At 37.7% G+C, this 25,129-nt stretch overlaps 3 protein-coding genes across 8 annotated transcripts; 2 read left to right on the top strand and 1 right to left on the bottom strand.

Annotated features, from left to right (window-relative positions):
* Positions 1-961: 961 nt before the first annotated feature.
* On the top strand, positions 962-7,490 carry tmprss5 (transmembrane serine protease 5). 6 transcript variants are annotated; one of them, XM_058414094.1, is made up of 13 exons: positions 962-1,115; positions 1,602-1,749; positions 1,960-2,046; positions 2,138-2,248; positions 3,039-3,174; positions 4,048-4,161; positions 4,248-4,291; positions 4,399-4,564; positions 4,668-4,846; positions 6,195-6,293; positions 6,486-6,628; positions 6,711-6,863; positions 7,034-7,490. In XM_058414094.1, the coding sequence occupies exons 1-13, from the start codon at positions 1,113-1,115 to the stop codon at positions 7,040-7,042; spliced, it is 1,392 nt and encodes a 463-aa protein (XP_058270077.1). In that variant the 5' UTR covers positions 962-1,112; the 3' UTR covers positions 7,043-7,490. The 6 variants fall into 6 exon arrangements, with proteins under 6 accessions (XP_058270077.1, XP_058270080.1, XP_058270079.1 ...); XM_058414097.1 differs by having other exon boundaries at positions 2,008-2,046; positions 7,034-7,489; XM_058414096.1 differs by having other exon boundaries at positions 1,975-2,046; positions 7,034-7,486.
* A 186-nt stretch (positions 7,491-7,676) lies between these two features.
* Positions 7,677-10,315, top strand: pih1d2 (PIH1 domain containing 2). Its single transcript, XM_058414102.1, has 5 exons — positions 7,677-8,335; positions 8,420-8,540; positions 9,255-9,506; positions 9,695-9,954; positions 10,175-10,315. Exons 1-5 carry the CDS (start codon positions 8,153-8,155, stop codon positions 10,307-10,309), a joined length of 951 nt encoding a protein of 316 aa, XP_058270085.1. The 5' UTR covers positions 7,677-8,152; the 3' UTR covers positions 10,310-10,315.
* A 1,429-nt stretch (positions 10,316-11,744) lies between these two features.
* Positions 11,745-19,264, bottom strand: dixdc1a (DIX domain containing 1a). Its single transcript, XM_058414101.1, has 15 exons — positions 18,677-19,264; positions 16,838-16,950; positions 16,601-16,755; positions 15,593-15,679; positions 15,421-15,474; positions 15,264-15,314; positions 14,399-14,503; positions 14,227-14,280; positions 14,025-14,117; positions 13,803-13,874; positions 13,534-13,695; positions 13,355-13,421; positions 12,645-12,753; positions 11,975-12,083; positions 11,745-11,882 (listed from the first exon to the last, which is right to left on the bottom strand). Exons 1-15 carry the CDS (start codon positions 18,697-18,699, stop codon positions 11,799-11,801), a joined length of 1,338 nt encoding a protein of 445 aa, XP_058270084.1. The 5' UTR covers positions 18,700-19,264; the 3' UTR covers positions 11,745-11,798.
* Positions 19,265-25,129: the final 5,865 nt, after the last annotated feature.

The following is a 25,129-nucleotide window of genomic DNA, read 5'->3' as shown; positions in this document are numbered from 1 at the left end:
GACCTCACAAATGCGCTTCTGGAAGAATGGTCAAAAATTCCCATAAACACACTCCTAAACCTTGTGGACAGCCTTCCCAGAAGAGTTGAAGCTGTTATAGCTGCAAAGGGTGGACCGATGTCATATTGAACCCTATGGATTAGTAATGGGATGTCACTTAAGTTCATATGCGAGTCAAGGCAGGTGAGCAAATACTTTTGGCAATATAGTGTATTTACTGATTCATGAGATATAATTCACTCTCAACAAACGCTACAAAATATATGAATATGTACCATGAATACTTCTAGACATGGTATTCAAGGTGTTACATACTAATGCACTGTAAGGCACTGGAAATTAAATTTTTATATACCAATATGCTTTTAAATATATAAAGTAAATGTATTACAAAAATAGATTAAATGACAAAATATTATTGCATTACAAAAATATATTTAAAAAAAAATGTATTACAGAATTTTTAAGGTTTATATTGTGTGTTTGCATACATTTATGATTTTTTTGTCATCTTAATGTAATAAATATGTGGAAAATTAAATTTGTCACCAGTGGACATTCAAGATTCAAATAAAATTTTATTAAAAAGGTTTTCCTTGTCCAATCATTGCGTAATAATGTGTATAGTGTATTCAGTTGCAAAAGCAGGTGTGCGCTGCTGAATTGTAAAGAGCCTACTGTGCGTATGTGTTGAAATCGAACCCCTTCCCTCAGCTTTTCAACATTTTGTAATTAAAAGCTGTGAATCATCAGATAATCACTGCTACTTTAAAGTGAACACTGTTGGCACAAGTACTAGGGAGTGTTACTAACCAAACTCCATCATGTCAGTGACAAGGAAATATCTTTGGAGATGTTTTGCAATACAAAGAAGTTATTCATCCGTTCAGACTAGGGCCATATGACCCCTACATTAAACAACAGGCTCATTCTTTGCTCCACTGCTGACCTCATTATTTCTTTTTAAAACCAAAATCCTGAGTTGCATTCTCCTAAATGGCCATGCACCAGGCAGCAGGAGAATGTGGCAGTGATGTAAATGCAAAGGTGAAGAAGAGCAGGACCTGCTAGAACCACGCTTGGTACTTACACAACAAAACCAAGGAAAAAACATGGTGAGAGCTCATGCTTATCCTTTTAAAATGGTCCTGATGTTTATTTATAGTTATACGTAGTATGTACATATACTTAAATTGCTTGAAAATTCAAAAAAAGTTTTATTTTTTTGCCTAATTGCCTGCATTTATTATATACTGTATTATTGTTTTTATTATTTAATTTTATTATTAATATTATTTATTTTTGCATTTATTATATATACTGTATATATTATTGTTTTAAATATACTGTAGACATGTACTTGTTTATAAGCTTCTTTCAATATCTATAGTTCTAGCAAACTTGAATCTCAACATATTAATACAAGGACATACAGAAACATGTGTAACATTAGCAAACCTTCATAACACTAATGATGTAAAAAGATTGCTGCTGTCATAGACAAAGATCACACTTTGCCTAGCGAGTGAGAAATTGGGATTGGGCAGAGCAGAACAAGAATTCCAATAATATTTTATTAATTAGAAACATTGCATTATAAGGTCACTGCCCAGAAGAGTCTTGGAGAAAGTGCTGTGGAGGTCATTGAGAACCCTGTGGTGGTCACACATCCTTTCCAGGCTGAGAGGATGAGCAGAAATGTAGACAGGTGCAGCTCCTGGGTCAGCGAGCTACAATCTTCACACCCAGGTGACTTCATTACATATAGCTAACATACATATTCTGATCACGTAATTATGATTATTTTATTGTGAAATGCTGTTATAGAATACCATTTTATATATACATGGCATATAACAAGTGTACATAAATTGGCCAGTGATACTGTATATTATGTACATTTGGGTGTTCCCATTCTCATCTTCAGGAAATTTTTTGATTTGGTTTTATTTACAAAAGTTTCTATTCAAAAAGCGATTCGAGTTTTGGCAGCTCTTTGTGCTCTAGGACTACTCGGAGGTGTTACTATAAGCGTTTGGTTTATAGGTAAGACTTCTCTTGCTTTTAACATTAACCTTGTGAATATATGATTCCAACCTGGACATTTACCGTATTTTATTTGTCTATTTCTGTGTAGTCAAATTGCTTTTAAAGCCTATCTCAAATAGTCCTACAGTGTTAGAGGACACCAAGGAGACTTCGTTCTGTAATATATCAGATGACAGCACTGTGACTGACCCCAGGAAAGGTATGTTTAGCTAGCTTGTCTCTTGAGTGTTCCACAATATAACTATAAACCATTAAATGCTAACTGTTTTGTTCATTTATAAATTAAATAGTTTAATCGTTGGGTATAAGCTGAAGAACACATGCCAGACTGTGCTGTAATATGAAAATAATGTGACTATCACACTGTCACAGAACTGCCTTTACATCTGTCAGCTTGCGACAGCAGGGAATTAGTGTCTATAATGGACTCAGAAACTACACTCACCTGTTAGTTCCCCAAGAGCTGTTGGTTGCTGTTGTATAGAAAGGACATTATCAACATTTACATTATTTACTGTCCAGTGTCACCCAAAGGTTCCCTTCTGAGCTTGCTTCCTCTCAAGGTTTCTTCCTCTTATCATCCCAGGGAGTTTTTCCTCACCACCGTCACCTCAGGCTTCTCTTTAGGGATAAAATAGTATCTTAACTTTAAACTTTATAAGTTTTTTTCTCTGTTTCTATACTTCTGTAAAGCTGCTTTGAGACAATGTCCATTGTTAAAAGCGCTATACAAATACATTGAATTGAATTAATGCACCTTGTAAGTGTGTTATTGCTAGAAATGTAACAAAAAAATCTATTTCTATTGTGTGATTCCTCATTACCACATATTAATAAATATTTAACAATATTTAATCACACAAGTTTCCCTCATCCTAGTCCCAATCTTTGAACCAAATTGACACCAATGAACTTTTTGTGGCCAACTTTTGTGTATGATCTCCATTGTTGGCCAGTGCTTAGAGGGGTTTTGACTGAAAAGGGCTCAGTGTTTTACAGAATCAGTGCTGAGAACTCTTTACTAGAGATCCAGCTGGAGAAACTGCAAACGTGGCTGCCTGTGTGCTACGAGCGCTGGAACACTTCATTAGGCACTCTTGTGTGCCGACAGCTCGGTCATCTGAGGTGGGGAAAGCTGACAGCTCCATCACACACACACACACATACACACACACACACTTCTAGCTATCAGCAACTTTTATTTGTTAGACAGCTGTGTCTGCTTTCTATGGACTTTTACAGTTCTATTTATTAAGAATTTACCAAGACATGCAGGAAAAAAGGCAAGGCAGCAGGTGAGGAACAACACTTTGTTGTTACTTTGGTTTGGGTAAGACAAGATGAAAGTGCATGAAGGAATGACTTATTACAGTATTACAGCTGTGAAACAAAGAAGAGATTTATACAAGAGTAGAAACAACAGGGTAGAAATAACCAAAGGTGTGCGTATGATGCAATGGTGATGGCTAATTGGAAATGGAGTCCTAGGTGGCCATATTGTTGAACCTAGGAAGCAAACCTGTGCAGAAATGACAATAAGACCACAGCATTGTTACATGTGGGTATGGCAGAAAAGTGCCTTGTACTTTTTTGGCCTCTAGTGTAATGTGGCAAAGATTATGTAAAACGTGGAAACCTTGCCTGTCTCAAAGCCCAGTGAACTCTAAAATTACTTTCCAACTCACACACTAGAAGGACAAATGGAGTCTTGTAAAATCTCTTTATAGGATTAAACTGTCAGTCAAAAAGAATAAAATATAGAAACTAATACCAAATGCCCAAACACAGAACAATGTAAGGAAGAGAATAAATAAATAAGGAAGAGAATAAAGAAAAAATAAAATGCAGTTCTAAAAACTAGTAGCATTATAAGATGAAATTTAGGGGGCCAACCAAATGAACACATCTGATTTTATTACATCGAGAACTTGAAAACTGATGATATTTTTAATTACTTCTATAAATCCTGTTGTTGACCTAATTGATCACTGTTTATAGATTAACCAAACACAAAGGTGTGAATCTGACGGACATTGGGCAAAGCTACACAGATGGATTTGTTCAAATCACCTCAGAACATCGAAGCAAATTGGAACATTTATGGCAATACAGGTACTTATTATTGCCGTAGACATTATGAAAGAAACCGCTCCTAGACTTAAAATATTAATAATTGTTTGTTTGCATTTTTCTTTTAGGGGAAGCTGCAGCACAGGGAAAATTATAGCTTTGAAATGTTTTGGTAATACCTCATTTAAAATGATCTACATCCGGAAGAAGCATATGAGAGATTCTGATAAAGCAACCGAAATGTTGAGCTGAAATTCAGCCTGGTTTGTTTACTCCAAGTAGATTGTGGCACCAGGGCAAAGGTACCCAGGATAATTGGTGGTGTAGATGCCACGCTAGGCAGATGGCCATGGCAAGTGAGTCTCTACTACATAGATCGTCATACCTGTGGAGGATCCATAATAACAAGCCAGTGGATCATTACAGCTGCTCACTGTGTGTCCACGTAAGATGCCTCAAGAACCACTACGTTAGCAATTCAATCAAATTAAATCCTGCCTGAACTTGTTAATGTGCATTCTGATTATGTTTCTCATTTTACGCCACAGACTGCATCAGGTTTCCAGTTGGGTGGTTTACGCGGGAATTGTCACTCGTAATGCAGCTAAGTTGGCTCAGTATATGGGCTACAGTGTGGAAAAAATCATCTACAATAAGAATTACAATCACAGGAGTCATGACAGTGATATTGCTTTGATGAAGTTGAGGAATCCTTTGAATTTTTCAGGTGGCGGTCGTTCACATGAGTAGTCCCTATGATGCAGTTTTTATTTCGCTAGGGCTGCAACTACTATTTGACAAATTTATTATACAGGTTTCATTGTTCATTAGTTGGATTGTGATATGAAGGATGTTACCATGTCCTACATCACTTCATTATACTGTAAAAACATTGGATGGGAATAGTGCTATTACGCCAAATTGTTGGTATGTGTTTTTATGTGAGCAATATTAAAAATTTTTATTTATTTGTTTGTGGTCATTGTGAGATAATGTAGAAAGTACAATCTATCTGCATGAATCATGCTTTCCTACCTATTTATCTATCGTTATTTCATCAAAACATGGAGTCCATGTCAACTCAGTAGGTTATAAAATACATGGGCTCAAATGATTGTTCATTTTTTGTCAGTTCCTATATTGATTTCGTCTTGTTTTAAATGAAAACAAACCATAATCACAATTTTCAATATTTTAATATATTGTAAAAAACAAATCAATGATTAAATCAATCAACAAAAGATCTATCGATTAATCATAATCAATATACTTGTTAGTTGCAGCCCTAATGATAGCACACTGAAAAGTAGTACAATATCCATAGAAACTCCAGAAGTATCAGCACCCTTCAAGAACACAGTGCTATTTGTGCACAATAAATGTTCACTATACTTTATTGTCAGATAGATGATACAGTAAACTATCCAAATATGTACATTTTGTTTTGTTGTTTTATCTCTACTTATCAATTTATTTCTGCCTACTATTTGGTTTAAGCCCCGGGTTTCACCAGTGAAGATATTTGTTGTTTGAAAGGATAAACCAACACTATGAAGCCTAGAAAAGAGGGTAAAATCACACAAGCATTGAGAATACAAGAATTTAGAATGTCCTGAAAAATAAAAGAAAGAGATAATGTACTAACAATTAGACATTGAATAGGTAAAGGCAAAGAAAAATGGAACCTTTTGTTTTCAGACCACACATTTTTAGTGTGGTCCACACAAAAGTATTGGAACAGATTAGTTTTAACATTTAATATTTGGTAGCATATGCCTTGTTTAAAATAACTGCATCACACTGGCAACCCAATGAAATAAGAGAAGGCTTCACCAAATACTAGTTATTGACTATTTTGAAACCAGTGTTTTGTCGGAAATAAATTATTGTGGAAAAATAACCATATTCAGCATTCTATATGTTTAAGCTCTTATAATTGTTCGTTCTCTTTATTAATTTATGTATTTAGTTGTATAAATGGTGGCAATAATTCTGGAGAGGGCTGTAAATGTAGTCATTTTATCTTTCATCTAAAAGAATATAATGGAATATTTTGCATATTTAATTATTTACAGACACCATAAGGCCAGTGTGCCTACCCCAGTATAACCATGAACTTCCAGGAGGAACACTGTGTTGGATTTCTGGTTGGGGATACACACAGCCTGATGAGGGTAAGAGTACACATGCTCTATATAGTATACATGAATTAATGAAATAAATAGAAATTTAATGGAATATTTAGTGGAAGAAATACCTAAAAATCTAATGTAACATTGTTCTAGTAGTAAAAGTCTTATAAATGCACATGGAGGCAGGTTGATTGATGCAAATAAACAAATATCAGTTTATTTTGCTCTGCACAGTTCATATTCCTGATACACTGAAAGAAGCTCAAGTGCCCTTGATAAGCACAAAGAAGTGCAATAGCTCGTGTATGTATAACGGAGAGATCACGCCACGGATGCTCTGTGCCGGCCACACAGAGGGTAATATCGATGCCTGTCAGGTAAAGTTTTGATCAGAACAGACTTCCTCCTAACACTTCTTTGAAAAAAGGAAGATGGTAATAATTGTCTTTTTTCTCACAGGGAGACAGTGGAGGCCCACTGGTTTGCCAGGATGATAATGTTTGGAGGCTGGTTGGAGTTGTTAGTTGGGGAACAGGCTGTGCAGAGCCTAATCATCCAGGTGTATACACAAAGGTGGCTGAGTTTTTAGGCTGGATTTATGACACAATAGAGGTATGTTGCAGTAATGTACAAAAAGGCTGGTTACTGGTCAACTTTGTGAACAGTATTAACATCAGATAGAAGTATTGATTATTATTATTATTATTATTATTATTATTATTATTATTATTATTATTATTATTATTATTAAAATTATGCCTTTTTTCCCCACCTCTATACAGACTTCCTAAGAAACTGGCTGTAAAAGAACATAATCACCCAAGTTGCATACTGAAGATATTTTACTATTTATTAATTATAAAATAATTTTATTATTTATCTATTTTATCTTATTTTATTTTGGAGCAATGTTATTTTTTTCCAATATTTCCACCATTACAATGTTATATCTATCAGGAACAATTCACAGCCACACCACCAGAGGGCCCTCTCCTACAAATTCTAAACTTCTTGTCATATAGCCATTTTCTCTTCACAGTGTATTTAAAGCTCCTTCCTCACTGGTAGTGATATAAGTCCAGAGCTATTTTCTACCTCGTCCTTGTTGTGTTTCTGACCCTTGCCAAATTTTGAGTATTCTTGCTGGTTTTGATTTTTGTATTTGACCTTGGCCTGTTTATAACTTCTAAATATGGATTGTTTTTTAGTGTAGAATATTAAGATTTTTTTTTATAATAAACACTGCATTGTGTATGTAAGACATTTGTATTTAATTGTTTTATTTATTTGCTTCTTTAATTTAGCAGGCCCTAAACCGCAAAGAGCATTTGTGGACATCAGCATTTGTGGACATCGTAACAGAGTTTTAAAAGTAAAACTAAAATGTCTCTGTGGTCCTATATCGGGTGACTATACTTCATTTTCTAAATTCACTCACCCTCATTTGAGTTAATGGAAATCAACCCAAAATTACGTTCATAGTCAATTATATTAGGAAACCTGTTACACATGCCTAATACCTAATTGTCCCAAAACTTTTGGCAGCCTGGTGTATGTTTTGCTGCTAACAAGCGCCATCTATTGGACGTCAGTGAAAATTGTCTGACTTTCAAATTGCTTGGAAAATAGTGCCCTACAGAGGGTGTAACCTACAAAGTGCACCAGTATAGTAAGTAGGGATCCATTTGGGATTTAGCTGGTAGTTTGGGACTCGTCTCTATGGAAACGGATGATACTAACTAAGGTTGTGTGTTGCGTCTAATTTGTTCGATAGTTTAGTTCTACTGAAGTGAAACATTTGCGACCAAAGCAGATAATTAACGCGGCGTTAACTAACTAGATATCTAGTCGTTTACTGGGTTTTGTTAAGCACAAGTTAACTAAATATAACGTGTTAAGGCATGGACATGTCCGCACGTCCGAACACTGCTCTAAACCATGTGAACCAGTTCTGGTCCATGCTGGATGATATGGTCCAGAGTAATCCTGATGAGTACAAGACTTTTATCGAGCGCCAGATGCGAAACAGTGCCGAATATTTTTCACCCCCCGAGCCGAACAGCTGCCTCCGCACATCTGTACAGGTAAACATCTCTATATGGTATAGCAGGTAAAAAAAACTTCTACAGTGGTCAAGTATCTAAAGTGTGTGTGATGCTTTCCCGAAGCCGCATGATGGGACACTGTATGTGAACGTGTGTGGATGGAAGCGCGTGCCTGAACCGGCCTCTCCAACTGACCCTGTTCCTGTGTGTGGTGGAAAACTGGAGACCATTTCTGAACGCGAAGGTACTACCTGTTCTCCCACCCTGTTTATATCTTACATACGTAAAAATAAATTTCATGCATATTTCAATTTTTAACAGTGTAGGATGTGATCTCCCTGCTGGGCAAACAATTTACATCTCTCCAAAATAATATGTATAGCACAGGAGAGATAAATATCTTAAGGAATTATTATATACCTGTGATCAATGAAGCAATTCTAATTAATCCTGACCTGTCGAGGCATGGACTCCACTAGATCCCTGAAGGTGTGCTGTGGTATCTGGCCCCAAGAGATGTTGGCAGCAGATCAACTTACAGGACTTAAATGATACCTTTGATAGATACTGACCACTGCAGACTGGGAACACCCCACAAGAGCTGCAGTTTTGGAGATGCTCTGATCCAGTGGTCTAGCCATCACAATTTGGCCCTTGTCAAACTCGCTCAAATCCTTACGCTTGTCCATTTTTCCTGCTTCTAACACATCAACTTTTATGAACAAAATGATCATAACATCAGTGTTATTCATGTCACCTCTCACTGCTCAGAATGTTATGTCTGATAGGTGTATAGCAACATATGATGGACTTAGTTCAAAGCAGACAAAAGTTAATATGAATTAGCTACATTTATAGGGGATAAATAAAAGCGGGAAAAAAAAGCATTTGCATCCCACTTCTTGGGGTTGATTTTATTTTATTAGCAGTTAATGATCTTATCCTGTTTGCTTCACAGAGAACTACCGGATAGTGGAGGTGGCCTTCAACCCAGAGGTTCTGAACAGAGCAGAGAAAAACCCAGACGAAAAGGAGCAGATACGCCTCCTGGCTCTAAACTTTATCCAGAAACATTATAAACTGAGCCTGTCCCAACACTTCACTATCATGCAGGCCAAACTAAAGGGCACTGTACAGGATATGAAACACCGGCTAATGTCATTACGTCAGACCAGGACACTAAATCAGAATAATCCTGAAACTAAACCAGGTAAATGACAAATAGGTACCAAAAAATGTAATGGTTTCAACTTGTTTCCAGATCTATAAGGAAGCCTTTATATTCGATTCTACTTTGATCACTTTGATCACAAATTTTAGTCACTAAGTACTTCCCCAGTGATTTTGAAGCCTATGACTTTGTTGACTTATTTTAGTTCTACAAATTTCTTTCCATAGCCGAGTCATTGCTTCAACAAATCTGCTCACTACGAATGGGAGAAATAAAAGAAGAGTCCAGCATTCAGCTCAATCTGGGGCAGGAGGACAAAGACAAGGTCCGGGGAGGTTTGATCGAGGTGATCTCCAGCACTGAATTTGTGCAGCCTCAGCAGCCAAAACATCAAATGATGGTGTGTTCAGTGAGCAGGAAGATAAAGCTGCGTGTAGAACTACCCGGAATAAGCTCTGTCTCCCAGTGCCAGCTCAGCATCAGCCAGGTTAGTCACACTTGGTTTACATTTCCTGTGTATTTGTTAGGTGGCTTTATCTAAAGCAGCTCTAATTGCTTGAATACGTTTATGATTAGAACTGTAAAGTTAAATTAAACAAATTCAATTACTGAAGGAGCAACAGCTGTTAGAATGTAAATGATAACAGAATCTAAATTGATTCCTAGACATTCCATAACATTAAAAGCAACTATAAACTTCTATTTAGGATGACATACTGCTAGAAGTGGAGAAGATGTATTTCCTTCATCTTCGGTTCCCTGAACGAGTGAAAGAGGAAACGTGCCATGCAACATTCAACAAGAAGAAACACATACTGACTGTTATGGCAGCGGTGCTGTGAATTTAACAAGGAGCTATACGACAAATCACCATTTACACCAGCCACTCCTTTTCAGTTCCATGATTTTAATAATCTGTGTAAGTACTTTATGTTATGTCCATTTTGCAAGTTTTGCAGAACGTAAAATGCAAAGGATTTGAAGAAGTTTGATGTTGAAGAAGTTGAAAGAACTCAGAAGGTGTACAGGAAATGCATCTTTAATAACATGGTGGAGGTTAACAAATGTTGGAGGTTTGATTGGACACTGGACAGACATGCACACTACAGAGAAAATGATTTTTAAAAAGACATTTCGTATTAAAATGATTATTATTGTTGTTGTTGTTGTTTTTTGGTCCCATCTTTCTTACTTTTAGGTTCACATTTCAGAATCACCAAATAATAGAATAACAAGAAATCTAAAAAAAAAAAAAAAAAAAAAAAAATTAAAATAAAAAAAATTAAAGCCAAACAGCAGGAATTAGTTGTGTGAATTAATGGCTTCAGCAAGATATTCCAGCATGCCAGTGGAAGCTGTGACTTATATGAAACACATATGATGAATCAGTAGCTTGATAAAGTATTCACACAAACCCCCCACCCCCCCGCAACATTTATGAAGGCTTTATTATTATTATCATCGCCACACATACAGTGGAACTCTTTTCTTCACAAATCCCAGCTGAGAAAGTTAGGGTTAGAGTGCAGGGGCAGCTATGATGCAGCACTCCTGGAGCAGAGAGGCTTAAGGGCCTTGCTCAGTTGCCCAACAGTGGCAGCTTGGCAGAGCTAGGCCTTCCAATCAACAACCCAGAGCCTTAACCACTTAACCACATTTTTTAATGTTTACAATCCTGGAATTCAAATAGACTTAAGTGGGATTATTATATGTCATATAGCTACATAAAATAACCCTTAATAAAGTGAGGGGGGAAATCTGTGGGCTCCATTAAACTAAGACAGCTGGTAGAACTAATTTACTTTCTCACCAGTGGTTGATACTTGTGCAATCACAGCTTTTTATATTCTTGTATTTGTTAATAATTTATAAAACTGTATCGATTTTTCCATTCACTCCACTGTAATGATCTTTGTGTTCTTGTTGTTGTTTTAGCTGCTTCTGACAAACCCTTTCATTTTATCTAGGCTTGGAATGGGCACTGAGAGTGGACACATCGGCTGGTTAGATTTCAGGCTTGGGTGTAGGGGAGTAGGGGGGTGAATACTTAGGCTTAATGCTTAGTATGTTCATTTGGCAAATAGTTTGGCAGCTACTATACAGTCATCTAGTATCTATATAAAGCCGTCTTCCAAAAATATCAGTTGTTACTTTAAAAGCAAGGTCAAGAATGATTTTGTAAACAGTTGTTTTAACAATCGGGTGTCACACAAAAATGGACCATTGCATTATATGGGATGACATGGTGCAGATTTGTGTAGATCTGAGGTATAAACATGTATAAAATGAACACATTGGTCAGGTTATAGTTCACAGGTCTTCTGTCTTCAGTTACCTGCTTTCGCTATGATCTTCTTCCACCCATGCAACAATTTTCCCTTCCCATCCAGGTATTATAGCGTCGTCCTGGAACACCTGATTAACACAATGCAAACAGGCTTCATTATGCTCAACATTAATGTCATAATTGAGATTTTTAAAAACACTGATTCTTAAGCTGAACTTGCCTCCTCTTTCACTGTTCCAAATTCAGGGTCCAGAGACTTGAAGTGATATCTGAAATTGCTGTATCTTCCAACAGCAGCTTTAAAATCCTGAAGTGTGACCTCCCCTAGTCTGAAAATAGACAATTTATTTAAATGTTGCACAAATTCTGAGAACTAAGGATGTTGAATAACACACACTGATCAGACATAACATTTTGACCAATATTGGCCTAATATTGTGTTGGTCCCCCTTTTGCTGCCAAAACAGTCCTGACCCATCGAGGCACGGACTCCACTAGATCCCTGAAGGTGTGCTGTGGTATCTGGCCAAGATGTTAGCAGCAGATCAACTTACAGAACGTAAAAGATATTTACAGGACTTAAAGGATACTTTTGATAGATACTGACCACTGCAGACCGGGAACACCCCACAAGAGCTGCAGTTTTGGAGATGCTCTGATCCAGTGGTCTAGCCATCACAATTTGGCCCTTGTCAAACTCGCTCAAATTCTTACTCTTGTCCATTTTTCCTGCTTCTAACACATCAACTTTGAGGACAAAATGTTGACTTGCTGCCTAATATATCCCACCCACTAACAGGTGCCATGATGAGGAGATCATCAGTGTTATTTACTTCACCTCTCACTGATCAGAATGTTATGCCTGATTGGTGTATGTCTGACTTTGATACCTTTTAGGGATGTTTACTAGGAAGGGTGTAAGAGAGCGATCTGTGAAGTAAAGTACTTTGGTTGAGGTTGAGGTGCTGAGCACAGGACTACTGAGAGAGTGGGGTATTTCTGAAAAAAAGGAGAAGAATTCATTTACAATGGAGTTTTATACCACAGTGCTGTTGAATGCTCAGTTCTGATTGGTCAGAAGATTCATCTGATTTTAGTTAATCTGATTATTTTTTAATTTTCTACAACAGCAGTTGTTTGGTCTATATTAATGTGTAGGTTTATATTAACATGCTCATTATAATACACAATCATTTATGTAGTGGACACTATAATGGACACCTCTAGGGTGGATACTCTATGTAAGCATACTGAAAAACCTAAACTGTTGATAAGGTGAGGTTTCCTGTGAAGAGATGTTTATTTGTATCTTAAACATGACTGCATTTTTCATCTAGGAAGAAAAAGAGGCTTTTGAGGTTCTGACTGTTTTTATCTACTGTCATGTCATTAAATATACTTATAAACATACACAAAATTTGATATTTCATTCTTTAATAAATGTTTAAAAATTGTTAGTGCTGGCAATTTGCTGTGGTGAATAAAAATGAATCAAACATTTCAGAGAGTGTGTATCTGGCTGCTTTACACTAAAACGAGCATTCCCTATTGTCTTTTAATTCTTAAATAAATTTTAATTTTTGTGTCAAAAGTGTCTCACTTGAACTAGGAGGCCACGACTCTCGATCAGTATGATTGGCTCTTCTTCCTGGTGATTTGTTCAAACCCTGTTTTTTTTAGAAAAAACAAAATTTTATATATATATATATATATATATATATATATATATATATATTAGAAATCAATGCAATTGAAAAAATGCAGGAACTAGATGCTTGCCTTCCTGTCCTGCCTCCTCTTAGAGTCAGTGGAATAGACACGGTCTATCAGACTGGACACCCCCTGCTCCAGAGAGTCCAGTGTATGATGTTGAGGATCATGACCACTGAAACTGTTCCTCAGACTGCGCAGAGCATCCCGCACCAGCTGCAGCTCATCACCCTGGCACATATACACACAAATACCATGGGCAAATATTCTACCCTGGGCAAAATCTCAAACATCCTCTTACAGTTATGGTTAAACTCTCCATATATATCCTGACTTACTACTCCATGCTGAAATGATGAAGGCAATGATTCCATCATATGGCTGTAGCCGTTGTTCTCACAACTAGACATCTAATCAATAAAGCATTGAATTAGACACTGAGAAAAAAAGACCTGTGTTGAATCATTCTACTGTTCTTCAAAAGACTTCAGTCAAGTTCGATTGCAAAATAATGTAATAAAATAAGGAGCTCTGTATTTGATATTAGCTCGGTAATTTACCCTGTGGTGGTTAGTCTCATTCAGTGTACACGCCGACTCTTCCAGTTTAGGCTGATGCTGCTGAAGTTGTCTGTCTTTCTGTGCAAGTTCTTTCTGCAGGCGAAAGAAACGTTTTAATCAGTCTCAAAGAAGCCTCACTTAATCAAATCAGTGTTTCGTCTGAAGCGATAAAATTCTTTGAGCAAAGAGGAATATCACCTACTTTGTATTCACTCAGCAATCTGTCTCTATCACTCAGCTTCCTTTGCAGTTCCATCTGGAAGCACAGGCTGTTTATATAAATAGTTCATCATAGTACACATCTATATGCCCATATTTGCATGATACCATATCGAGCATCTTGCTACAGCAAATGGTACTTTAAAGTTACTCACATTCTGCCCTTCTAGGTCCTCCTTGTCCATGCTGGATCGGAGTAGTTCCTGTTTAAGCTGTAGTACTGAGTCTTCCTGTATTGACATACGGTATTGCAAGGCATCCTGGAGTGGCAGATAGAGGAAAGAGACAGAAGATTAAGGCCTCCGAACTTTCTGCAGTTTGAAATTGTGGAGGAACATTTGAGCCATCTCAAACGGTCAGTATATTTCTGACTAACTCAATAAAGTGACAACTGACATTGACATTGTATTAGCATATTTATCAGTCTTATGTCCAGCTGCTAAATGCTGAGCATGTGTGTGACGACCACAGAAAAGAATTCTTAGAAAAAGCTGGAAAGATCAATTATTTGGACAGAGAATAAATGTCTACCACAGCGCCATCGAATTTGATGAGTCAGTGGTTTAAATATTCTATAAAAGGTAAACAAATTACAGGGACATATTAATATGTCCATTCTAATGTCATAGTTTCTATAGTAAGAACTTATTCACAGGGGCTTTCACATGAGGTGCTCCACATTGTTACATGTCAGTTCCTCATGCACTATTATGCAATTAACAACTCAGAATAGTAAGAAACAGCATTTTTAAATATGTATTTATTTAACATAACTATTATCATTAATATGGTGCAACCACATCATCAAGTCTCAAAAGATTAAGAATGGAAAAGTAATTGAAAATAAAGAAAAAGAAAAGGAAATAATTTGACATGGAAATGTTTTGAAAATCTTCTCTGTGGTAACCACATATACCATACAGGTGCAGTTAATAGAAAATAGGTTGAAAAATCTAATAACCTTTGAGCATTTATAGATAGTCAGTCTACAGTTATTAGGTCTAAATTGCTCTGGTTTACCTTAACTGCCTGAAGATTACGTGCTTCCTGCTTGTACCTCAGCAATTCCCTCTGGAAAACAAATGATTAAACATATTAAATAGTAATAAGTAAATAAGCCTAAATAAGCCTTCTTTGAATATATAGCTGAGGTATTTATATACTATTGAATACTCACCTTCAGATCCAGGGACTCTTCCATGCTCTGATCGAGGCGAGTGCGTATTAATATCTGTAAAAGACAGCAAAAAGATTAAACTGTAATTATAATCTGTCTGCAGTTACATGAAGTCAATAAAGTATTTCTCTACCTCAGAACAATCAGGCCATTATATATGCAAGTAAATTACCAGCTGCTGCTCGGCATTGATTGCACTGTCTCCAAACAGAGAAATTGTTTGCTCATCTTCAGGAAGTGACCCGTGAAGCAGCAAAGCCTGCGTGAAGTAATATACATGCAAAGGTTAGTGGTGTAAATTCTTGTGGTTTTTAATTTTTAATTATTATTTTTTTTAAATCTCTGCACGTTCAGGACCTTTAGGGAACTTATTGTGGATAAATGTAGATGCTACATGGATAGGACAATGTCAGTGATGTGTGACGCTAAGGAAAGTTGTTGCCTCTATGTGACTTTTTTTGCACAGGTGCTTGAAGAAAGAAGGCTGAAGAAGAGAAACCTGAAGAGATAAATTCTGTATGTATTAAGCTTCAATAAAATAAAATAAAAAAACATCTACATTTCATAGTTTGTCTGTCTGCTTTTATCTCTTTTCTGCAGATTCTTCAAATCACAAACAGGGTCATAAACAGGATATGACTTTGAATGCTTTTTCGACAGGAATCTGAAACTCAGCGGTAATCCACTGGTCCTTATTTCCCACTGTGGAACATAGATTATATTCAGTATGAAATTTTTTTTTTTAAAATGATAAAGTGAAAAAAGCATACGAGTGAATTTAAGTAAGGTAATGTAACAATATGGCAATGGATACACAATATACTGACCAGGCATAACATTGTGTTGGTCCTACTTTTGCTGCCAAAACAGCAGTGACCTGTCATGCACTGTGTATTCTGACACCTTTCTATCAGAACCAGCATTAACTTCTTCAGCAACTTGAGCAACGGTAGCTCATCTTTTAGATCGGATCACACAGGCCATCCTTCGCTCCCCATGTGCATCAATGAGCCTTGGCCGCCCATGACCCTCTATCTTTATAAACCTCACTTTGTGCACAGAAGCATTGCCATACTGGAACATGTTTCGGAAAGGTTCACATACAGGAGTGATAGTCAGGTGTTCACATATTTTTGGCCATATAGTGTATTTTATATGTATAAGTACAAAAGAAACTGACTTGTAGCCTTGTCACCATCTTCCTAGTCTCCTGCATCTCCTTCTCCAGCTGCTCCTGCTGGATATAAAGCTGCTCCTCCCAGGAGCTCCCATCTCCTGTTCCAGTGTTCTCTGGTCCTGGAGTTGGCTCATTGGATGACAGCTTCACTGCATCTGCTATAATGAGAGCAAAGGGAATGGTGGATGATGCAGAAGCAGAAGAATGGTGATTTTTGATCTGTACAGATTATCATCTTACCATTCAGACTTTGTGGTTGCTCTGTGTGGTTTCCTAAAATCTCACCCACTTCTTCAGACTGGCCAGTGATGTACTCCTCTTTAGGGGTGTGTGTAGGGCTGGATGAGCTGAGACTGTAGAGGTAAAGCAAGCAGCAAGAGAATTTCTAAATGATTTATTAGAAGAACATAATGTTAGAACATACACTGATCAGGCATAACATTATGACCACCTGCCTAATATTATGTTGGTACCCCTTTTTCTGCCAAAACAGCCCTGACCTGTCATGCACTGTGTATTCTGACACCTTTCTATCAGAACCAGCATTAACTTCCTAGGCAATTTGAGCAACAGTAGCTCATCTGTTGGATCTGATCACACGGTAAGCCTTCACTCCCCACATGCATCAATGAGCCCTGGCCACCCATGACCCTGTCACTGGTTCACCACTGTTCCTTCCTTGGACCTCTTTTAATAGATACTGACCACTGCAGAAAGGGAACACCCCACAAGAACTGCAGCTTTGGAGATGCTCTGATCCAGTGGTCTAGCCATCACAATTTGGCTCTTCGTCAAACTCGCTCAAATCCTTACACTTGTCCATTTTTCCTGCTTCTAACACATCAACTTTGAGGACAAAATGTTCACTTGCTGTCTAATATATCCCACCCACTAACAGGTGCCATGATGAGGAGATCATCAGTCTTATTCACTTCACCTCTCACTGCTCACAATGTTATGATCTGATCGGTGTATTTAGCTTAGGCAGTTGAAGCATGCCTACTCAAAAGAGTGCTTTATTCAGGAGACTAAGTAACTACTACTTTACGTGAGGAGTCGGATATAATACAGAGCTTAAATTCCACTCCCATTCTAGGGGAACTACTGGCATAAGATGCTGAAATATTTCACAGTAATGTATATTTACAAAATTTCAGTAGAAGTGAAATGGGGAACCCCATTCAAACTACTACAATGAGATTAATTTGGCTCATATTACTGAATCTCCAGTCTGTTATGTATACATGTAAATAAAGGTTAATTATATGCTACCTCAGGCAGCTTTAAGTTTTAAAGGACAACATTTGATCTACAATTCTTGAACCGTTGTTGGCATAATAAACTGATTAATCGTTTTCTACCTCAAAGACACTTCTACAAAATCTTAGTTTCATTTCACAGTCCTCTATTCTTTTCACAGTTACAGTAACAGTTGCTAAGGAACACAGATTTGTAGACTGACATAACAGAAAATTCAGCATGGGTTAATAAGACCTGACAGTCAAATTACAGACTAATTTGAATAAAATGTTTTAGTAATATTAATTCAATAAATATTAATTCTATATTTGAATTAGTCTGATCTATGGAGTCAACATGCATCCATACATGAAACATTTAATGAGGTCATCGTCAAAATTCTACGCATGACTCAGATGGATGAAAACGACCGACTATTCAAGATACAATGGTTTATGGTTGCCAGGCAGTTTTATTTCAGCACCAACACCCACAGCTCAGACACACATGGAAAGTGATGCAACCAGATTATCCACTGTAAGAAACAATTCAATTTTGTTTCCATTTGTCACAGGATGTAATTAAATTCATTGTTTTTCATTCACATACTATATTTGAGCCACTATCTTTTGCTGGTATTGGACCAAATCCAATCCTCTGATTCGGATCGGTGCCACCTCTAATAATAATAATAATAATAATAATAATAATAATAATAATAATAATAATAATAATAATAGAGACAGTTTTTAGTATTATCTGACAGGGAGATTGGGGTGTAAGAGCAAGAAAAAGAAACTAAAGCAGCCAAGAACTTAATGTATAGAATTTCTTTCATACCATTTCATCGGTTTAGCTCCCATGCTTGAGCTGTTCTCCTAACCATCCATGCTGTTTCTTCCCAAGGTGTGGTATATGATAGACTGAGACAAGACCATAACCAAATGAAGGAGCCCCCGTCAGAAGGGTGGGCACATTTAGTCAGTAACAAAACAAAAGCAGCCTCCACTGAGCAGTCTGGTCCAGTGATGGGAGGCTGCCCTCAGACACGAGGACAATCCAGATCTCTGCTTGTTTTGGTAAATCCTTCAGAATAGGACGCCTCAGTCAACTAAATCCTCTTTAGAATGAAATAAAGTGACCAACATGTGTGTAAGTCTCTGGTATATGAAGCATGAGGTATTCTTGTTTTCAGTTCTGAGCCATAACAAGAAAGAAAAGAGGAACAGGATTGTATGCCATATCTCCTGGCCGTGGAATTTTGCATGTTTCTTCAGGCACGTTCTTCAAAAATGCATATCTCCTCTGCTCTTCATTGCAGGCTCGGTGTTCTGTGCAATTACTACGAAGGATCAGTTTCACGTTTTCATGTCTCACGCTCTTGTTCCTGTTTCTGTTCAGATGGCTCAGCCTGGTGTGTTTACCCTCCCCCTTCACCATCATCTCCTCCTTCTCACCCCTCCCTCACATACCAAGCAGCCCCCTCCATGGGGCTGGCCACTGGGTCTGTGGTCACAAAATCCTCCTCTATGCAGAAAAGCTGAGTGATTCAATACGATCTCTATAACAGTACAAGGAGTTATAAATTTTCATTTCGAATTACATGCAAAACCTAAAACTGCATATCCTTGTTGCTCAGCAATAATCATTTTATTTTATGAATTATCACTTTCAATAATACATCATATGCAATAAAGCTGAAATTTTTTAGGAAATACACACCAACACAATTGGATAATCATTTAATGGCTGTTTTTATGAAATCATCTCAGATTACTCAAAACCATTACTGTAAGTTAAAATACACCATTATCCTGACTTCTGTTGCTCACAGGACTACTTGCCATTTTCAGCGCAGCATATCTCTCATATATTACAAACTAGTATACAAAATCCCAAATTATTAAATTTCTAACCTTTAAAAAATGCAAATTATAATAGTCCTAAACTTCTAAAAGTTATACATGTCAAGAATATCAGTCAAATTTGTTCAACAATGTCAAATAATTAACATTCTCTATTATTTATTAGTTACGTCCTATTATGTAATTCTGATCAACATTCAGTATTTCTTTTTTTTACTCCTACACATGGATAATCCATTACTTGAATTTTAGCATGAAGTAATAAACTGAACATATAAAGAATCTGTATTAATTTTGTTGTTATCCTGATAAAGAACAATGAAAACACTTTCACAGTGACTCAGAAGCCTGACCAGAAGGCAAGAATACACCCTGTTAGTCAGATACAAACACACACACACACACACTCACACTCACTCATACACTAATTCACACCTACAGGCTATTTAAAGTAGCTGGTCTACCTAACAGCATATTTCTAGAATATGGAAAGTAACAGGATAACTCACACAGACATGCCAAGAACAAAACAGACAGAAATCTGAGCTCAGTGTGGAATCTAGGGCTCTTAAAAGCTGTGAGGCCTCAGTAGTGTAGAGAATGCAGCATTATTCAAAAGCAAAATTATTTTTCTTTAAATGAACACTATTCCTCAGGAAATCCCCGACATGATTATACACTATATTGCCAAAAGTATTCGCTCACCTGCCTTGACTCGCATATGAACTTAAGTGACATCCCATTCCTAATCCATAGGGTTCAATATGACATCAGTCCACCCTTTGCAGCTATAACAGCTTCAACTCTTCTGGGAAGGCTGTCCACAAGGTTTAGGAGTGTGTTTATGGGAATTTTTGACCATTCTTCCAGAAGCGCATTTGTGAGGTCACACACTGATGTTGGACGAGAAGGCCTGGCTCTCAGTCTCCACTCTAATTCATCCCAAAGGTGTTCTATCAGGTTGAGGTCAGGACTCTGTGCAGGCCAGTCAAGTTCATCCACACCAGACTCTGTCATCCATGTCTTTATGGACCTTGCTTTGTGCACTGGTGCACAGTCATGTTGGAAGAGGAAGGGGCCAGCTCCAAACTGTTCCCACAAAGTTGGGAGCATGGAATTGTCCAAAATGTCTTGGTATGCTGAAGCATTCAGAGTTCCTTTCACTGGAAGTAAGGGGTCAAGTTCACTGGAAGTAAGGGGCCAAGTTGGCGACCTCTTCGCACTATGCGCCTCAGCATCCTCTGACCCCGCTCTGTCAGTTTACGTGGCCTACCACTTCGTGGCTGAGTTGCTGTCATTCCCAAACACTTCCACGTTCTTATAATGCATATTGCACAGGTGGCATCCTATCACAGTTCCACGCTGGAATTCACTGAGCTCCTGAGAGCGACCCATTCTTTCACAAATGTTTGTAAAGACAGTCTGCATGCCTAGGTGCTTGATTTTATACACCTGTGGCCATGGAAGTGATTGGAACACCTGATTCTGATTATTTGGATGGGTGAGCAAATACTTTTGGCAATATAGTGTATGTCTTTATATGCCTGTGTGTACATTACCATAAGTGTGGCATCCTGATAGAAGTATAATAATATTAATAATAATTAATAATTAATAATAGTATTATATACTGAAATACTAATGCTATGTAGGTAACAATTTACTTTCTAATATTTAATAAGTCAATTTATGTATATTTTCCTATTGTCAAATATTCTCGATATAGTGCCAAAAGTTTTGGGACACCCCTCCAAATCATTGAATTCAGGTGCTGTTTTTCAGGGGTTGGGCTCGGCCCCTTAGTTCCAGTGAAAGGAACTCTTAATGCTTCAGCATACCAAGACATTTTGGACAATTTCATGCTCCTGACTTTGTGGGAATAGTTTGGGATGATTCCAACATGACTGCCCATCAGTGCACAAAGCAAGGTCCATAAAGACATGGGTGAGCGAGTTTGGTGTGGAGGACCTGGACTGGCCTGACCTCAGCTCGATAGAACACCTTTGGGATGAATTAGAGTGGAGACTGAGACCCATGCCAAAACTGGGACGTCTGCCTTTACATGCACATGACTGTAATATGGAGTTGGCCCGCCTTTTGCAGCTATAACAGCTTCAACTCTTCTGGGAAGGATTTCCACAAGGTTTAGGAGTGTGTTTATGGGATTTTTTTTGACCATTCCTCTAAAAGCGCATTTGTGAGGTCAGGCACTGATGTTGGACGAGAAGGTCTGGCTCACAGTCTCCACTTTAATTCATTCACTCAGTGCAGGCCAGTCAAGTTCCTTCACACCATACTCGCTCATCCATGTGTTTATGGATAAGCATGACATTGTCCAATATCCCCAGTTTTGGTTAATCTCTGTGTGAAGCTTTATATGTTCTCCCTGTGTTTTTTTTTGGGGTTTTCCTCTGGGGTATCCTAAGTTTTCCTGCCACCTACCAAACACTTTGCTACCATATTTGCTACCATACACTGCTCCTAGATGTAAATAATTGTGTACATGGTGCCCTGCCATGGACTGGTGTCCCATCCAGTGTTCCAAGAATAAAATCCTGATCCACCATTATTCTGAATGAATGACTGTTAATGTAATGTTTTATGTAGAGCACATTAGTATAACCTACAGAATATATCATAACCTTGCTGCTCTATATGTTGTAAATCTTTATTTAGATGTATGAATACCAGTGATTTGGGCCCCACTTAATTACATATAATTGTGCATAATACTGTGTCACCTATCAAATGGTTACTACTGCAATATAGTGGATAATATATTACAGGAGTCTCAGGAAGTCAAATTGTTTGCTACATTTTGTTTTTAATTTACCTCTCTCTGCATTTCAACTTTCACTCGACACACAACGTAAAATTAGAGAAAGGAAGAGATCAGTATAAGAGCAGATGATTGGCCAAGGAAAATCCAAAAAAGTTGAGAGATCAATCCAGAAAACATGATGATTTGGCTTCGACTTAATGAAAGTTCATCAAGACTTTACAATGATAGTTGTAACTAGAAGAAGAAAAACTGAAGGCATTATTGTCATCACACACATACATTACAGCACAGTGGAGTTCTTTTCTTCGCATATCCCAGCTGAGGAAGTTGGGGTCAGAGCACAGGGGAAGCTCTGATACAGCGCCCCTGGAGTAGGGAGGGTTAAGGGCCTTGCTCAGTTGCCCAACAGTGGAGTTTAGTGGTGCTGGGGCTTGAACCCCAATTCCTCAGATTAACAACTTAGGGCCTTAACCACTTCAATCACCACTACCCCCAGGATAAGCATAACATCCTAGAATCTGAAAATATAATAATAATATTAAAAAAACATATTATTAAATGGAAAATCCAAGGCACAAAAACTAACCAAATGAGTTTGTTAACTATGTTTGTGTACACATTACCCTTTATGACAAAGTTCACTTAAAGTATTAGCTTGGCTTGTGCAGCTACTGCCATAGCTTTTGTTGTCTTGCTGGTTAGCACCAAAGGTTCAGCTAGCGTATTTATCAACATATCATCTTAAATGTGTGTTTTCATACTGTAAAAATCCCCCCAAATCTGACAAACATTGAAGATAAAATAGGAGTCAAAAATAACACTCCTCTCATAAGGTCAGATATACAAAAAGATATATATATATATCTTATCTATGTAGTTCGCAGGCCATATCTCTAGAGTCCGGGGTTCAATCTTGAGACCAGGTTGCTGTTAGTGTGGTGCTTTAGTATGTGTTCTTGTATCTATATGGGTTTTATCTGGGTTCTCCAGTTTCCTATCAGCTCTGCTGGGTGGATTTGCTACTCAAAAACTGCCTCATATACCCAATGTTCCCAGTATAAATATTTTATGATTTGACATTTTGAATGTTTCAGAATCAGTTGTCCTGAATGAGATTCCTAAATAGATTTTCCTCAGCAACAAACAAGGTGTATTATCTCTTCTCTTTAGAGTGCATTACTTTCCTTTCCTAGTTCATTTTATTCATACCACATTACACACTCTCAGGATTGTTTCCATGGAAACCAGGAGGCCATGCAAGGTGTAACATATGTATGCATTGCAATATCTCTATTTCAAGCCTTTTTATACCTGATATGACAAAGAATTATGTTTTTGACATACTGAGGTTAAAAGTGTAGAGGAGTGGCTCTGTTTGTTGCCAGACTCAAAGGATTTTTATTCATCCTGGTTGAGTCAAATAGATCAATCATTCTGCTTAGTTCTGCATTCCCACGTATTTTTGTGAGGCATCCTATAATCTTTCAGTTTACATTTGACTGAGACTGGATGAAAGCAGCCTGCTTCTGGCCTTGTTCCGTCCAAAATCCCCTTGGCACAAGTCTCCACTGGGGCTCCGGCCAATTTTCGTTCAAAACCATTCGGACAAAGTTTGTTGAGTGTATGTGGGCTGATATTCAGCGTCAGCGATATTCAAATACACTCAAATACTTTATCTGATCATTGGATAAAGACCAGGGTGTGGGTATGTAGCTGGTGTACTTGAAAATCATTGCATAATTATGGGCTGTGGCGAAGGGCAAAAGCTGTCTATCTGTAGGCTTAAAGTCAACAAGACCACTTAGATAAGATAATGGACATACTAATTCAGAGCCCTTAGGTTCGCCGGTCCTTTTTCCTAGCATTCTTCTGATTGCAGATATTTGATCAGCACATTTGGGATCAGTGGGACAATTCCAAACTGTTTTTCCCACAATCATTATTTCTGGCATCATTTAAGATGGTGGGATATATTAGGCAGCAAGTGAACACTTTGTCCTCCAAGTTGATGTGTTAGAAGCAGGAGTTGAAGCAAGGATTTGAGTGAGTTTGATAAGGGCCAAATTGTGATGGCTAGACCACTGGATCAGAGCATCTCCAAAACTGCAGCTCTTGTGGGGTGTTCCCGGTCTGCAGCAGTCTGTATCTATCAAAAGTATCCTTTAAGTCCTGTAAGTATGGAGGCCCCACCTCGCAACTTACAGAACTTAAAGGATCTGCTGCTAACATCTTGGTGCCAGATACCACAGCACACCTTCAGGGATCTAGTGGAGTCCGTGCCTTGACGGGTCAGGGCTGTTTTGGAAGCAAAAGGGGGACCAACACAATATTAAGCAGGTGGTCATAATGTTATGTCTGATCAGTGGGTTTGTACACATTTCTTCACAGGACGAGCATGGATATGTGTAAAGAGAGTTATTCAGGATGTATAAAGCGCCAGGAGTGGACCCTAGAGCTTTCACTTCCTGTCTGTTATCTGATGGTATTCTGAGTATCTGTGCTCCCTAGTAAAGACTCTCATCTCATCTTAGTATAAACCTCTCTGATCTTTCAATACTTGTGAGGCTAGAGCCTATAAAAACATACATCCACAATTCCAAGTGAACTGACCTTTACTTTCACCGGAAAGGAGTTTGAAACCAAAGT

The sequence above is a fragment of the Hemibagrus wyckioides genome, linkage group LG17 (assembly GCF_019097595.1).
Source record: "Hemibagrus wyckioides isolate EC202008001 linkage group LG17, SWU_Hwy_1.0, whole genome shotgun sequence".
Lineage (NCBI taxonomy): Eukaryota > Metazoa > Chordata > Actinopteri > Siluriformes > Bagridae > Hemibagrus > Hemibagrus wyckioides.
The sequence above is the reverse complement of the archived record's forward strand: the minus strand, read 5'-3'. Positions and strand labels throughout refer to the sequence as shown.